This window comes from Barbus barbus, assembly GCF_936440315.1.
Source record: "Barbus barbus genome assembly, chromosome: 38".
Lineage (NCBI taxonomy): Eukaryota > Metazoa > Chordata > Actinopteri > Cypriniformes > Cyprinidae > Barbus > Barbus barbus.
Genome location: NC_136716.1, coordinates 8525803 through 8540998, shown reverse-complemented (window position 1 = coordinate 8540998; position 15196 = coordinate 8525803). Strand labels below are relative to the sequence as shown.

At 34.7% G+C, this 15196-nt stretch overlaps 3 protein-coding genes across 4 annotated transcripts; 2 read left to right on the top strand and 1 right to left on the bottom strand.

The window, feature by feature from the left end:
• The first annotated feature begins 76 nt into the window (after positions 1 to 76).
• LOC306857923 (U6 snRNA-associated Sm-like protein LSm5) lies at positions 77 to 5960 on the top strand. The gene is made up of 6 exons (XM_079398202.1): positions 77 to 115; positions 1615 to 1688; positions 3221 to 3316; positions 3613 to 3640; positions 4915 to 4987; positions 5526 to 5960. Exons 2-6 carry the CDS (start codon positions 1643 to 1645, stop codon positions 5556 to 5558), a joined length of 276 nt encoding a protein of 91 aa, XP_079254328.1. The 5' UTR covers positions 77 to 115; positions 1615 to 1642; the 3' UTR covers positions 5559 to 5960.
• A 7-nt stretch (positions 5961 to 5967) lies between these two features.
• Positions 5968 to 9776, bottom strand: psme2 (proteasome activator subunit 2). The gene is made up of 11 exons (XM_079398201.1): positions 9409 to 9776; positions 9085 to 9117; positions 8929 to 8991; positions 8242 to 8328; positions 8115 to 8160; positions 7444 to 7541; positions 7291 to 7359; positions 7104 to 7171; positions 6926 to 6980; positions 6351 to 6437; positions 5968 to 6193 (listed from the first exon to the last, which is right to left on the bottom strand). The coding sequence occupies exons 1-11, from the start codon at positions 9454 to 9456 to the stop codon at positions 6113 to 6115; spliced, it is 735 nt and encodes a 244-aa protein (XP_079254327.1). The 5' UTR covers positions 9457 to 9776; the 3' UTR covers positions 5968 to 6112.
• A 732-nt stretch (positions 9777 to 10508) lies between these two features.
• On the top strand, positions 10509 to 14241 carry LOC306857438 (ER membrane protein complex subunit 9-like). Of its 2 annotated transcripts, XM_079397383.1 has the most exons (6): positions 10852 to 11024; positions 11844 to 12038; positions 12842 to 12918; positions 13018 to 13087; positions 13176 to 13270; positions 13348 to 14241. In XM_079397383.1, the coding sequence occupies exons 2-6, from the start codon at positions 11844 to 11846 to the stop codon at positions 13526 to 13528; spliced, it is 618 nt and encodes a 205-aa protein (XP_079253509.1). In that variant the 5' UTR covers positions 10852 to 11024; the 3' UTR covers positions 13529 to 14241. The 2 variants fall into 2 exon arrangements, with proteins under 2 accessions (XP_079253510.1, XP_079253509.1); XM_079397384.1 differs by having other exon boundaries at positions 10509 to 12038.
• Positions 14242 to 15196: the final 955 nt, after the last annotated feature.

Below are 15196 nucleotides of genomic sequence, written 5' to 3'. Positions count from 1 at the left end.
TATGTAGCCAATCAGAATGAAGCTGTATGACATGTAGCCAATCAGAACGCGAGAAATAGACCTCTTCTGTCCCTGCATCACTGCCACCAACTGAGCTGGAGAGGTCATTCAAAAGGTCAACACTTACTTTACTTGATCATTCTAGTAAATGATTACTTTGTCAACAATTTTTCTGTGTACACCAAACTTTATATGTAATAAAACTAATTCATTATTAACTTCAACCATTGCTTCCAGCTGTAATATGATGTTATGTTTGTCGTCAGAGTTTTATAGTAACATAGCATATCAACATGATGATGATGAATTTGTAAGTAAATGTAATTAACATCTAAATAAATTCACAAGAGCAAGTATATTGTTTGCACATGTTTATTTATATTAAAGGCAAAATAACTGAAATAATAAGAGCACACGTATAGATCTGGAACTTATTTAAGTCTGTCTAAATATCAATGTCGTCTGGTCCATATCCTTTCCCCAGGAAGGTGTGCTAGACACTGATTAATGTAATATAAAAATACTATACATATTTATATATTTTGCTATTGTATTGTGGAGTGACACTTTCATAAACTTTTCTATGCTCCTCTGATTATATAATGGTAAATATTACAATATCATAGCACAACAACAGTGATCAGCAATAATGATAAGCCTAATACTGACAATAAAAATAATAAGGTCATATAGATCTGAAGTGGATTATCCTTCACCTGAAATGTTTGTCTTTTCATCCTGAAATGAGGCAAATGTTGGATCTCAATAAGTAGGAACCACAGTTTCCACAAATCCCTTCACTCGATTGGGATCTCTTTTATTCTGGACGGCAGTGACTGTAACATCGAGCGTATTTTGCAGCATTCAAAATTTATTTAACGTTATACCGATTTTATCAGGCTCCGGAAATTCTTCAAAAAGAACACAAAGAATGGCCTTCTCAGCTGCCGTAGTTGCAACACTTGTGTCATCAGAACAAGGTGTTCAACGAACCACCGTTTCCGTTTAATAAACGTTTTGCACCGTTTTTTTCGGGGCTGACCGTGGCCCAGCAGCCTCCTGTGTTTATATAGCCATCGATGGCTTCTAATATCGATTTCTCTACAAGGGAAAGTGGGTGAAATAAGAAATGCAGGAAAAAATAGAAAAGATGAAATAATAATATCAAGATTGAGATTTGGGCATACAAGATTAAATAGCACACTTCATAAAATGGGTAAACATGAAACGGGGAGGTGTGAGTTTTGTGGACAGGAAGAGACCGTAGAACATGTCATACAGTATTGCCAGAAATATGACAATGAGAGGAGAATTTTAATACAAGAATTAGGTAATAGGAAAATACAATTTATAATAAGATATATTTTACAAAATAATTCGAATAATGAATGTTTTAGTCTAGTTTTGAAGTTCCTTAAAAAAACTAAATTGTGGGATAGAATATAAATATACATTTAAATAAAAAGGGGGAGGGAGAAACTCATTTTGATTCACACTCCATACCAGTAGGTGGCGGAAATACACCATTAAGTTGTTTGTCAACCGCCAATAAAATCACATGAAGAAGAAGAAGAATATCGATTTCTCATGTCTGTTTTTGTTTTGTTTTTTCAGTGGTCGATTACTAAGATCTGTTTTCAAAATGGCGGCAATCGCGGCAACGAATCCCTCACAGCTTTTACCTCTCGGTATGTGCGACTTTCGTTTTAATAGATTATTTAATTTACTAATTAAACATTTGTAGTTTTTGTAATGGGGCATAGAGTTCCCAGTTCCCACTGAGTCCCATTCAAATCTCAGTTCGTTTTATTATTTTTATTTTTATATTATTGGACACACGTGTATACTAAATGTATAGGTCTAATCATTTTTTAAATAAGTGGTTCAAGATATAAATGTAAGTCCGTTCCTGCAGTCAGTATGGGCGAATTCTGTTACAGTGAGCATTACTCCATAACGTTATATCTGTTCAATTCTATTGTCATTCCCTTCCCTTCATTAGTTCACTAATGTTGTGTCATCTTCAGTTATAGTCAGAAATCTCGTAATTACAAGTTACAAACACACGAAAGACCAAGTCATTTTAAAAGTGGAAACCCCAGAATTTTAGATGATAGAATTGCTGAGTTTAGATGTTGCGTGTCGATTTAAATTATATATGAATGGTAATGAATTATTTTAATTTGACATGCTGTATTTCAATCATTGTGAAGACGGGGACAGCTTATAGATAAAGTTAATCACTTAACCTTAAAATATACTTACCTACCTGAAAGAAATGAATAATTTTCATAATTTTTTAATTTAGAAGTACTTATTTTGGTTTATTGCTCATAATCATTTTGTGTTGTTTAGCCTACTTATGTTTTATGTTTCTTACTTAAGTGCGGGGGACATAAATGTCGACACAGGGCCTGTCCCAACTGGAACCCTAAAAGCCCAAAGTATATTTAAGTTTTACACGTACACTACTAGAGTACGTTGCGCGTGATGTGAATTGTGTCTCTACAACAAAGATAAAACTTGATATACTCATTTAAGTTTTGTTTTGTTCTTCAGTCAGGGGTAAAAAAAAGAACTTTGCTTTACCTGATGAATGACATACACAGGAATTCAGAATTTCACTTATAAGTACAACTTTAATTGAAAGAAACTCTCCAGTGTGTTCATGTTTTTTATGTTTGACCTCGACAGAATAATTGTTAAAAATGAAATTGAAAATATTTGACTTCAAATAAGGTAAAGCCTCAAAGCACACCCAACTGCCACATAATCATCATGGACCAATTACAGACTTAAGTTGTTAAACAGTTTCATGGAAAGTTCACTCTGGCAAGCTTTTTCAAACAACCAAAACATACTCCAATAGAACTTCATTTTGGCCAGATTTAGTTTGAAATTACGTCACATCTGTTCTTTGATTTAAAGTTTGAAGTATATCTAAACCTTAATATTCATTTGACTCTTAGCTAACTGGCAAGCTTCAGTTTTAACAAAATAATCTATCTTGAAATATGTAAAACTTGAGTTTCAAATGTTTTTTGTCACTTCTGCTTCATTCGCCACATTTATTTGGAGTGTCAAGCACATTGTACTGTATGTGTGCTGTAATCTGGAACATTTAGTAGATTTCACACTGTCCACACCATGTATACTTCAGGCATGAACAGCCTCAGTTGTTTTTGGTTGTGTTTGTCATGGCTTCTGTGATGTCTTTCAGAGCTGGTGGATAAATGCATTGGCTCACGGATTCACATCGTCATGAAGAACGATAAAGAGATTGTGGGAACTCTACTCGGATTTGATGACTTTGTCAGTATCCTTTTACGTTCTGGAAAAACCCTGGCTGGCACATATTTGTGATGGTTAATGTTTTAGGATTAGATTCAGTTTTATTTTACAATATACAGGTATAGAGCCGATGACACTGTTACACATTCACTCCTCTGGACATAGTAACACCTTACAATCATTTATTTGTACTATGAATGTAAGAGACTCTTTGTTATAATACCATTATTACAGTTTTATTTCACATGATGTAAAGAAAGAGAATTATATTCAAAAAGTGTGACAGGACTACACATACATTTTCTTGACTGTTTTAATCAGACATGGTTCTTGAGGATGTGACAGAGTTGTAAGTATATGTTTCTACCTAAAAATATGCTTATTAATTTCTTTATATCTTTACCTGATGTATGCATCCATCTGCTTTGACTTTAACTTCTCCTCAAACTTATGACTAAATATATATGGGACACGTGAATATGTATTTATACTCTAATATAGAATTAGTTTTTTTTACTGGGATCTAGACACCATGGTGTGCTTGCTATTAACAAGGTTCATACAGAATTTGCAATGTGTCTTAATTTTATATTTCCTTAAAACATCTAGGTCCAGTTTCACAGACAGGGCTTAGACTAAGCCAGGATTAGGCCATAGTTTATTCAATTAGGACATTTAAGTGATTTTTATAAACATGCTTAGAAAAAAAAAACAATAAAAAAAATATTACTGGTACTTAATATTACTTAAGACAAAACAAAGACACTGATATATTTTAAGATCAGTCAGTGCAAGTTTATTTCAGTTGAAACAGCTAAGACTTACATTTTAGTCTAGGACTAGGCTTAAGCCTTGACTGTGAAACCAGGGTCTAATGTTATAAAAGTTCAAAATAATTGAACATTTGAAATCAAAAGAAATGGCATCAATGTGTCCTGTCAAGATGCCAGATGTTCAATAGCATAAGTATTGCAAAAACTGTAAATAAAGCAGCCTTTCCATTCGATGTGTTCGATTAGATTTTTTATTCCAGATCAAATGGAGTAACCCCATGGGAACTTCATTATTATAGTTTATGATGTCATAAATTGATGATAATGTAATTTAATAATGTTTAAAAAATTACTTAAACAGTTCTGAATTGTACACTCATGTATTCAAGGTGTAAGGAAAATATTTTATAACTTTTTACGTGGCTCCACCACGTTTTGTCAAACCGGAAATCTGAATATATTGAAATTGAATTCTGAAATCAATTATATGTTTGGAAAAACATTTTACAAAAATGTTTGATATCAACATGAATGTGAGATTACCTTTCAGAAACATAATTTCTGAGGTTTCACAGACGAGGCTTAAGCCTAGTCCTAGACTAAAATGTAAGTCTTAGCTGTTTCAACTGAAATAAACTTGCACTGACTGATATATCAGTACCTCGGTTTTGTTTCAAGATGCACACCAGTAATGTTTTTCTCTAAGCATGTTTATAAAAAATTACTTAAATGTCCTAATTGAACTATGGCCTAATCCTGGCTTAGTCTAAACCCTGTCTGTGAAACCGGGCCAATGCTTCTTCATCTCAGATATCACTGAGCCATAACAACAGTTATTTTTGTGTCTCAGTGAAATCACTCCAGAAGGAAGAAGAATCACAAAGCTGGATCAGATTCTACTCAATGGCAATAACATCACAATGGTATGATCAATTATTGAGTTCACCTTTAATCACCAACAATCAACTATATATATATATCACGCTTAATGAATTGACAACTTTTGCTTCTAGATTAGTTTAGTGTATGAATATGAGTAAAGCTCTTATGTAAGTTTATTGTTTTAGCCAGTGTTTTATGAAAATCGCAATGCTGTACATCTACCAACCCAACTGTTAGGATTCAGTAAAGTTGGGTCATATCGAAAGTTGTCTCAACATTTTTTTTTTCAGTATTTTGACTACAACTTTTTACTTTATTTTACTAAAACTTAAAAAACAAAAACTTTTTTTTTTTCTAAATCTGTCATTTTTACTGCTGTTCTTTAATACAGACTCTTAAAACGTCAAACTAAGAAATTAGGAGGAAGCCCACAGATCTAAAAACATGCCTTAACATCCCAGCCTATATTAATCCATTTCAAATATTACCAAACTGTCATTGCGTTAATAGATGAATGCTAATCAAAATGACATTACTTTGTCAAATGCAATGAAATCATGTGTTTGTTTGTTTTTTCAGTTGATTCCAGGAGGAGAAGGACCAGAAGTGTGAAATATGTAGCACCTTCCACAAAATAAATAGACAATTTATGTTCCTGTTTCATGAAAGAAACCTGAAAATTGATCACTTATTGTTTTCAAACATTCATTTTCCTTTTATGAGAGGAGTTTTTCCACATTAGTTCTTTCTATTCTTTAAGTGATCCAAAAAGTTTTTGTAAACATTTGTTGCTTGTTACAATGAAATAAATAAAATGAATTGGACTGAGTTGTAATTATGTTATAATAGCATTTGGTGTGATAGACTCCTGAAGTGTGAATGTCATCATTTTTGGTTTTAATGTGGTTCTTTGCTATAAGAAAATGTCACATTCGTGAATTTGTGCGTTTTCCTGATTTATTTTGTATATGCTGAAATAAATGTACATTTATTTGAACTCATCATTTGTACCACAACACACTGTATGTTTATGACTGATTTAATAAGTTTCCTAACAAGCCACTTTAAAGATGTATCTGTAGAGTGTCAAAAATCATGTGAAGAAAAGAGAAATTCTGAAAACTGGTCTAGTTGTAGAACTGCGCTGGTCTCAGTAAGCATCTGTCTCAGTACATGGAGGGCTTCTCTTCTCCTTTAGGATTCGTCACTTTCTCCAGGTTCTTGCTGATGACATCATAGAGTTCAGCCTGAGAAACAACAGACATCTGAATCTTCAGCCGTACAGTTGTGTCCACAATTATCATGATTAATTCGTAAAGGCCATATCTCCAGGATTAATAACTTGTGTGGTAGCATTTCTTATTTAGAAGCTGTTTGCTGAATGAATAAATGTAAGCAACTCACATAGAAACCGCGTATATCGAGCATAATCACTCTAATCTCAGAATATGCTGCTTCATCCTTCTCATGCACCAGAGAACGATAATCCATCTGCCAAAATAACATTTTTATTATTACACAAAAAAAAGGGTATGAAAGTATATTTCGGAACTATAAGAGTGAATTGAAACTAGACTAAATGTTTCTGAAGTGTATGAGGTCAGTGTAAATCTGTTTAAAATCACCAAACTGTTAAATATGTAATAATAATTAATATTTAAATGCATTTAATAGCTTTGCTCTTGCCTGTTCATATTATTAAAAAAGGTGGGGGATGTTTATTATGCCTGAACATTGCAAAAATGTGAATTTCTGAAATAATTTCATTGTTGAGGGCTACAGAATGCTCAGAGTTGTACAACTTTTGTTTGCACAGAGTACTCTAATGACTTTTTAACTCATGAATCAAAGGGTTGAATGGCAAAAACCGAGAACATGGTATTGAAAGCTCTATTTAATAACTTAATATTAATATTTAATAACTTTGGCTATACAAAAAAGTAATGAAACTAATAGTTGATTTGACAGGTCATACTCACCACGTGTGTGTCTTTGGAAGCTTTTGCCACTGCATCTCCCCTCTCTGAGAAGTACCTGCAGATAAACACAACTTTATTACTAACATGACAAAATGAATAAATGTGGGGAGTGTAAAATATACTGCAGTTTTACAATCTTCAGTAAACATAATCAATGTACTGAAATAGTTGGTCATACTTGTTAATGTTGGTCTGAAAACCCTCCACCTTGGTCTTCACAGCAGTAATTCTCTCAAGGATTTTTTCCTAAAATATCAATATCAGTCATGTTCACTGCTGCTTATCTTTGAGATTCAGAATCAAAAACATTATGTGGTATAAAGCATGCATTTAGAAGCAGTCTGAGCCTTTTAAGGTTTAATAACCTGAATTGCAACTCCAAAATCATTTCCATCCTCTATTTTTGGAATTAGATGAGAAATCCAGCAAGAAACCTGAAAAAAATAAAAGAATAAATCTGTCACTACTGCATTTCTGGGAAAATTCTGAAAACTTATGAGTTATTTTTTCTCACTTACAGTGATGCAGGTCTCCTTCAGAGCCATTATCTCTGGTTTTACAATATCCAGCAACTTCACAATCCTCTCATTTCCTTTGATAAAGCCACACTTGGGAGCTGGCACAAGAAACATGTAACATTGCAAAAACATGCCATATTCCATATCACAACAATATATCACAGTTATGGTTTGGTGCACATATATAACTTTAGAGCAGTTTTATCCACATTTCTTCTTTAAATCACTAGTAAACATTCATCTTCATTTAATCTGTTCATAACAATTTTGTCTGAAGTACATTTAGCTCCTGTTCTAATTTAATAATTATTTTAGTTAAGTTTTTAATTTACAGATCAACATATTTATAGATCAGTGTTTATATCGTGTTTCAGATAAACGTGCCTTTCTCAAAATCAGTTATTTGTGTGTCATCTTTACAAATTTCCCATTCATAAACAACTTTACTCATGATTGCATGAGGAAATCCCCATGAGGAACACAGCTTATACTGTAAATCATACATAATTCAGTTTTTGAAAATCTAAAAATGTTTTGCATTGGGGTGGGGTAAGGGGATAGAAAATGCCGTTTGTACAGTATGAAAATCATTATGTCTATGGAATGTCCCCATAAAACATGGAAACCCAAAGTGTGTGTGTGTGTGTGTGTGTGTGTGTGTGAGAAATTACCTTTCTTCTTTTTCTCATCATCTTCATTTTTATCTGTCTCCATCTCCTGTTAAAATATTTAAATACACGTTTTAAATCTTTTTAATTAATACATTTTTTTTAAATTCTACCCCCCCTGGATGCCAACCTCATCTTCTGGAGCAGGGGGGTCCGGAATGGGAATGTCCAGGGGTGCATGGAGAGATGAGAGGTCAGTGATACTGAAGTCATCCCCCTAAAACCATAAAAGAAAAGTATTTAAATTCAGTTGTCACTGAAGCCAAGGTATTGCTCAAATGTGACCCTGGAGCACAAAACCAGTCATAAGTAGCACGGGTATATTTGTAGCAATAGCCAACAATACATTGTAGGGCTCAAAATGATAGATTTTTCTTTTATGCCAAAAATTATTAGGATATTAATGATCATGTTCCAAGAAGATATTTTGTGAATTTCCTACCATAAATATATCAAAACTTAATTTTTGATTAGTAATATGCATTGCTAAGAACTTTGGACAAGTTTAAAGGTGATTTTCTCAATATTTCGATTTTTTTTTTTTTTTGCACCTTTAGATTCCAGATTTCCAAATAGTTGTATCTCAGCCAAATATTGTCCTATCCTAACAAACCATACTTCAATGGAAAGCATATTTATTCAACTTTCAGGTAATGTACAAATCTCAATTTCAAAGAAATTACCCTTATGACTGGTTTTGTGGTCCTGGGTCACAAATGGTAACCTGGGCAGCAGAAACAAGGCCGCAAGTTCATTTCCCAAGGACACACATACATGAATACTCAGATGTATTGATATACCAAATGAACAAAGGTACCTTCAGCAGGTTGTCAAGCTGTGAGATCTTCAGAGGTATGTGATTGGAGAACAGCTCTTCTGCCTGTCAACGCAATGAATATTGTCAACACAAACAACCATAATGCAACGATCTCAAATTTAGCCTGTGTTTGTATTATTTCAGTTGAATTCATACCTGCTTATACAGTGACTGGCGGTAGTTTTCTATCTGGATGAAGGCAATACAAATATACAATTACAATTCAAACACCATGAACATGATCGCGCCTTCCGTGCTTACTTTCACTTTCAGCATTCGTGGAGGATGAGGAAGTGTGACTCAGGATATTTTTTTTTTAGCAGAGGTCGCCAACAACGTTTTATGTTCAATACTACCAAACAAACAACACAAACCCTTTAAAACTTCACCGAGGAGCCAACAGTCGCAAACGCGTTTACTTTTACTGCACTCTGTAGAGAGTGGAAATACTTAGTACAAATTCTACAGAGACGAACTTACCCTCACTGCATTATCAGAGTTTATCTTCAGTACTTTAGTTTTGGACATAATGAATGTAAATGTTGGTTATTTCCAGACAAAGAGCTCGAGGTACTGTGAGCAGCAGACGTTCAGGTGCCTCGCGCTCTAGCTTCTCTTAACAATACTTTCGATTTCTCGAAGACGCCCACAATCCCCGAAAACATCCAATGACTGCTTTATGTTTTAGATCACTGCACATTACTCTTTCATTCGCCGCGTCAACCTATTATTTCTGTTATTATATTAACAGCTTTTCTTTTCTAAAATGCAAAAATATGATTATTTCATTTAAACACTGGCAGTGGCAAAAATGGCCACCTATTGTCCTAAGTAACAATAGAGGACGCAGTCAGGCAGATATCAGCATTAGAGAGAATTAAACCTCCCGGATTTCATCAAAATATCTTAATTTGTGTTCCGAAGATGAATGAAGGCCGTACGGTTTAATTAATGACAGAATGTGCATTTTTGGGTGAACTATCCCTTTAACATTGATTGCAACAGTATTTATTGAATTGCAGTTTAAGCCTTTGAAAACAGGATATGTTTGTCCACCATGAAAAGTTAAAGGGATAGTTAAAAACAAAAACAATTGATTATGGATGTGTTCCACTAAGAACCTGCAGGAAAATAAGTAAGGTTTTAATTGGTAGTGATTCATTATCAGCACTGTACAGTCTCAGGACAGGTATGTCCAATATAGCAATATATGCAAGAGTAAAGGAAAAAGGCAATGAGATTCAATTGATTTGGACCCCAGCTCATGTAGGCATTTTGGGCAATGAGAGAGTGGATAATTTAAACAAGCAATTAAAAAAGAGAATATTGAAGCAAATATAAAAATATCAAAATCTGAAGGGAAGAGTATTGTCTGGAAAGAAGCAGTTCGAGAATGGCAGCGTAAGTGGGACAGGGAAGCTAAAGGAAGACATTTGCATGCTATTCAAAATAAAGTTGGTACATTGAGGAACTGGGGAGGGACTAGGAGAGAAGAAATAGTGATGACAAGATTAAGAATAGGACACAGTAATTTAAATAGTACATTACACATTATAGGGAAGCACCCTACTGGTTTGTGCGAGTACTGTCAGTCATTAGAAACCATAGAACACGTACTTATAAGTTGCAGAAGGTATGAAGAACAGAGGAGAATTATGATGGATGAATTAATAAGAGATGGGTTGACAGGGGCAGGTATAAAAGATATACTGCAAAATGGTGTAATTAAGCAAGGCAAGAAAAATATTTGTAATTTTTTAATTAGAGCAGGTTTGATGAAGAGAATATGATCGCGGAAAACAAGCTGGAGGGAATAAGCTGGAGTAACATCGCAAGAAAGAAGATGGCGGTAATGCAACGCTCATGGATGCAAGCCGCCGTTAAACCTCAAAGAAGAAGAAGAAGAAAGAACCTGCAGGCGGCAGTAACGTGCGACATATGCAAGTGCACCGTCGCCACGAAGAAAAATACGCTGCAGTTCTCCTCATGTCCGTTTCTTTCGAGTTCTTATGAAGTCAGATATTATTGTTTTAATGTGTTTGATTTAATTATTGGGATTTCGTATTTGATAACTGAAAAAGGAAAAACACACAACGGTAAGTGTATTCTTCTTTGGATTTCTGTGAACATGGTGAATAAAGCGGCTGTGATCAACGATTCATAGATTAAATGTTTATCACTCAATCGTTTATCGTCATATCACGCGATTTTAATCCCGTACTCACGTTTCTTCATAGTGTGGAAAGGCTTGGTTGAAATCCAGCTGGAAACCCTTTAGTGGCAGATCTGCACATTTAAAGACCACGCCTGTTTGAATGAAATGTTATCTTCAGATGATATCAAGGCGAGCAGCCGACTAGCCGTTCACACACGAGAAGTGTTTAAACTGTTTCTACTTTCATAAGCAGGTCATTCCTTTGCTGGCCATATATTTTGAGGATTGCAGTATCAAAATCTAGAAAGACATCTTCCTGGATTGATTTAGTGGGCAGTTTGTTTTGATTTGCTTGGACTTTACATGTTGTCATGTTGCATCCTTTCACTCTTTCCCAAACAAACTGCTTGTTCAATGTTTAGTAGCAGGGATGCTGGAGTATCTCGGGCCGAAGGCAGGGAAACACCCTGGAAAGATGGCCAGTCCATCACAGGGCTAACACACATTTTCACTCACACTCTTACTGTATTCAATTTCATCTATCCTTTGTCATTGGATTGTGGTGTTAAACTTATTAACCCAGCGCTAGGTTGCTAAATAACTCAAGTTGGGTTGTTTTTAACCTAGCATTTTAGTGTATATTTACATGCACAAAAATATTCCTTAAATGACCCGGGTAACCACACCTGCTTGCAAGTAATAGTTATGACCTAATAAAATGATGACCTCTTTTCTACCACACTGTGGGGGTTTTTTTCAGATGGGTGAGGTGGAGTTGTCCTGTCTGGCTTACGCCAAAATGTACCTACATGCAAGTCAGTTTCCTCGCTGCAGTGTGAACGGCCTGCTGTTGTCCTCCAGTCCAGCAGGCGCAGCTGTATGTATCACAGACTGTGTGCCGCTGCTCCACTCGCACTTGTCTCTGGCTCCAATCACACAGCTGGCGCTTACACAGGTGACTGCACCTTTAATAAATATATGCAGTTGGAAAATGGTCATGCTGCTGCACTTAACTCCACGAATGCCATTCAAGTATTGCAACAATTGTTGTTTTTATCTCTATGATTTTTCATTGCAGAACTACAAACATAGGGAATCAGTATAAGAATGTCATTGTGTCATTAGCTTTAAGATTTAAAAAGGTTTGTGAAAGCAAAATCGTTCAGTGAGAGAGTAGGTGAGACATTTGGGACTAAATAATTTTGCTTTGGTGACCATATCCATTAAAGGGCTAGTTCACCCAAAAATGAAATCTGTCATAATTTACTCACACTTATGTTCTTCTAAACGTGTATGACTTTTTTGTTAGCTGTATTTGAAATCTTCAGGGCGAGGGATGCAGTGTCACTTGCTGGTCACAAATTGTTAAAAAAAAAAAAAAAAGGTCTAAAACTCAGGCTCATTTAATGGGCTAATACTAGTTTTGTTAGGTAGTGACTTTTTTTTTTCAAATCGTTTAGCCACTTCCTTATAGAAATAACTGTATAAATGATGGTTTAATATTTTGCTTATTATTATCTGTTAATGATTTTGGTTCAAGTAGATTTACATATTCTTGTGAAATATCCAATGTTTACAGTATATTTGCAGTTTGAAAGAATTGAATATAGAATAATCTATATTATAGCAGACCGCATGACATTGAATTCCTCATTTGTAAGTCTCTTTGGATAAAAGCCCCTGCTAAATGATTAAATGTAAAAATAATGAAATTTAAATGCTTTTTTATAGAATACATGTCAATTTTTCCTGTTGTAGGTCGACGTTTGGTGTTCACAAACGCAGCAAAGGATTGTGGGATATTATCAAGCCAATGCTTGTGTCTCAGACAGCAGGTACTCCTCCATCTTTTTTCATCTTACTGCCCGAGTCCCTTATTTTCTCTGCATTTTACTTTTCTCTTACTGTTTTTTTTGTTTGTTTGTTTTTTCCAGCCCTACTCCATGTGCGTTGAAGATTGCAGAGAAGATCTTTGAGCAGTGTAACAATGCTGTTTTGCTTATGGTAATTTAGAAAATGTCACCTTGGTACAAAAGTTTATTGGAAAAGTCATTTTTTTTTTAATGGGAAATAAATGTTCCCCCTGTCTCAGATTGATGGTGAAAAGATGTTTCCAGGCTGCCGTGTTCCTCCAATCGTGATGTATGAGCGTAAAGATGCCCGCTGGGCTCTCAAAGACAAACACACGTAAGACAAATCTCAAAAAATGTGTTGATGATGATAACGCTGCAGTGTAGTTAATTAATGACATGTGTATTCCTTAGAATAATGCTTCGACAGTGGGAAGAAAGCTGTTCCATAGTTAATCAGCTGTTCAGCTCTGGTGATCAGATGCTATTGGTGGACTTTGACAGCCATTTGGATGACATCACAAAAGATTGGACCAATCAGAAACTCAATGCCAAGATCATGGAGCTGATCTCCCCAGCCAATGGAAGTGTTTAACTATATATAGACTAAATCTTCTCACATCATAGTTTTCTTCCCCTCTAATTGTGTTTTTAAGATTATTGGACTCATTTATATGATATAAATGATGTCCTCAGATATGCAAAAAGAAACATTTTCTTTTGTTTGGCGTGATTTTGTGCTTTGACCCTAAAAATAAACAAACTTGCATTAAGGTGGACTCGTAATACAAGCAGCATATTTTTTCTTACTTTGATAACTTTAATCACCTGTTATATTTTAGTAATTTAACAATAAGCTATTAATTGGTTTGTTTTTTAAGATCCATCTCAACATTAAAGTAATCTGTAATAAAACTATGTATGGTTGTTCAGGTGCTGTCATAACATGGGGTTCTCCATTTTACAGACTTCATACGGGAAAAAAATGTGAAGAAAAAAAAGAGATTTTGTTGTCATGAAGTAGTCTAGTATTTAGCTTTAACTATATGAAGGTTAGAAGTCTCTAATAATTTAGATGATTCCTTCCAGCAAAGAGTAGTGTTAGTGTATGGTTCATGTGAGGTGTGTCCCACAATATGTGGATCTTCAGGTCTGTCTGTAGCTTGTATTTGTTCTGATGCCTTTTTCCCCCACTGCAGCACTACTAACCTGTACGAATGACTTTCTTCTGTGGAACATAAAAGTAAATATTTAGAAAAATTTCTCAGTGATTTAATTTTTTTGTCCATGCAATGAAAGTCAACTGGCAATGACACGGTTTGGTTAATAGCATTTTTTAAATGACACCCCCCAAATTTGGTTGATTCAAGTAAAACCAAAGTGTTGTTTTGGAACCAATAGCCTCAAGTAAGTTTATTTTAATCAAATTGCAGTTCAATCATTTCAGCGTTACTGTCACAATAAATTAAGCCTGCTTTAATGGGGGCATTAAATCACAAACATAACATTATTGAGGCCTTATAGGTTCAGTTCTGATGCAACTTGGAGTGTGTCCTCAGAATGTCCTGTGGTCTATGTATGTCAAGTTTTAAGTTTCTATGTTGAAGTCAGGAGATTCAACATCGCTTTGACAAATCAGTAACTTTTTGATAACTTGTTGACTGTCGTAAGCTACTGTGCGTGAAATTTGGTGAAGATCAGATCAAGGGCCTAGGAGGAGTTTGAAAAAGTGGGTTTTTCAGTAAATTGAAAATGGCTGAATAATTTTATAGACGGAAGTGTAATTGGAGGTATACTGGTAAGATATTTGGTAGGGCTTGACTCAAGGATTCACGGGAAATTTGTTTATATTCTTTAGGGTTCCAGAGTTATGAACCAAAACATAAACTGCCTTAATCACTACTGCGCTCTAAGTATTTTTTGTAGGGGAACCCGAAAGTTGCCTGGTTCCTTGATTAAAAACCCAATAGGATGCTTCCATGGGCTGTTAGATTATTGCATAAAATTAGTTTTTGTGGCCAGCAAAAATGACTGATTCTTGCATGTTTTGTTCATCATGATAATCTTCACAAATTAACACAACTTTTACGAATTTTGACATGTAAATACAATTGGCTATAAATATACTACAGTACCATCAGAAGACTACAGTGTCACCATCACTTAACTTCAGACAATTCTTTCAGTCTTTATTTTAAAAAGTTTCCCTTTTGAGTTGGAATAGTTTGCTAGTGCACAATTATAAACACCTGGCACTGGTGGT

Bases quoted from the DNA above. Each gene is read 5' to 3' on its own strand.
- LOC306857923 (XM_079398202.1), top strand. From the start codon at position 1,643: ATGGCGGCAATCGCGGCAACGAATCCCTCACAGCTTTTACCTCTCG. The intron at 3,317-3,612 runs GTATCCTTTTAC...TGTTTTAATCAG, and splicing joins CGGATTTGATGACTTTGTCA to ACATGGTTCTTGAGGATGTG. The intron at 4,988-5,525 runs GTATGATCAATT...TTGTTTTTTCAG, and splicing joins ATGGCAATAACATCACAATG to TTGATTCCAGGAGGAGAAGG.
- psme2 (XM_079398201.1), bottom strand. From the start codon at position 9,456: ATGTCCAAAACTAAAGTACTGAAGATAAACTCTGATAATGCAGTGAGG. The intron at 7,542-8,114 runs GTAATTTCTCAC...TTCTTGTGCCAG, and splicing joins TGATGAGAAAAAGAAGAAAG to CTCCCAAGTGTGGCTTTATC. The intron at 6,981-7,103 runs GTATGACCAACT...GTTTATCTGCAG, and splicing joins TTTCAGACCAACATTAACAA to GTACTTCTCAGAGAGGGGAG.
- LOC306857438 (XM_079397384.1), top strand. From the start codon at position 11,802: ATGATGACCTCTTTTCTACCACACTGTGGGGGTTTTTTTCAGATGGGT. The intron at 12,039-12,841 runs GTGACTGCACCT...TTCCTGTTGTAG, and splicing joins CACAGCTGGCGCTTACACAG to GTCGACGTTTGGTGTTCACA. The intron at 12,919-13,017 runs GTACTCCTCCAT...TGTTTTTTCCAG, and splicing joins GCTTGTGTCTCAGACAGCAG to CCCTACTCCATGTGCGTTGA.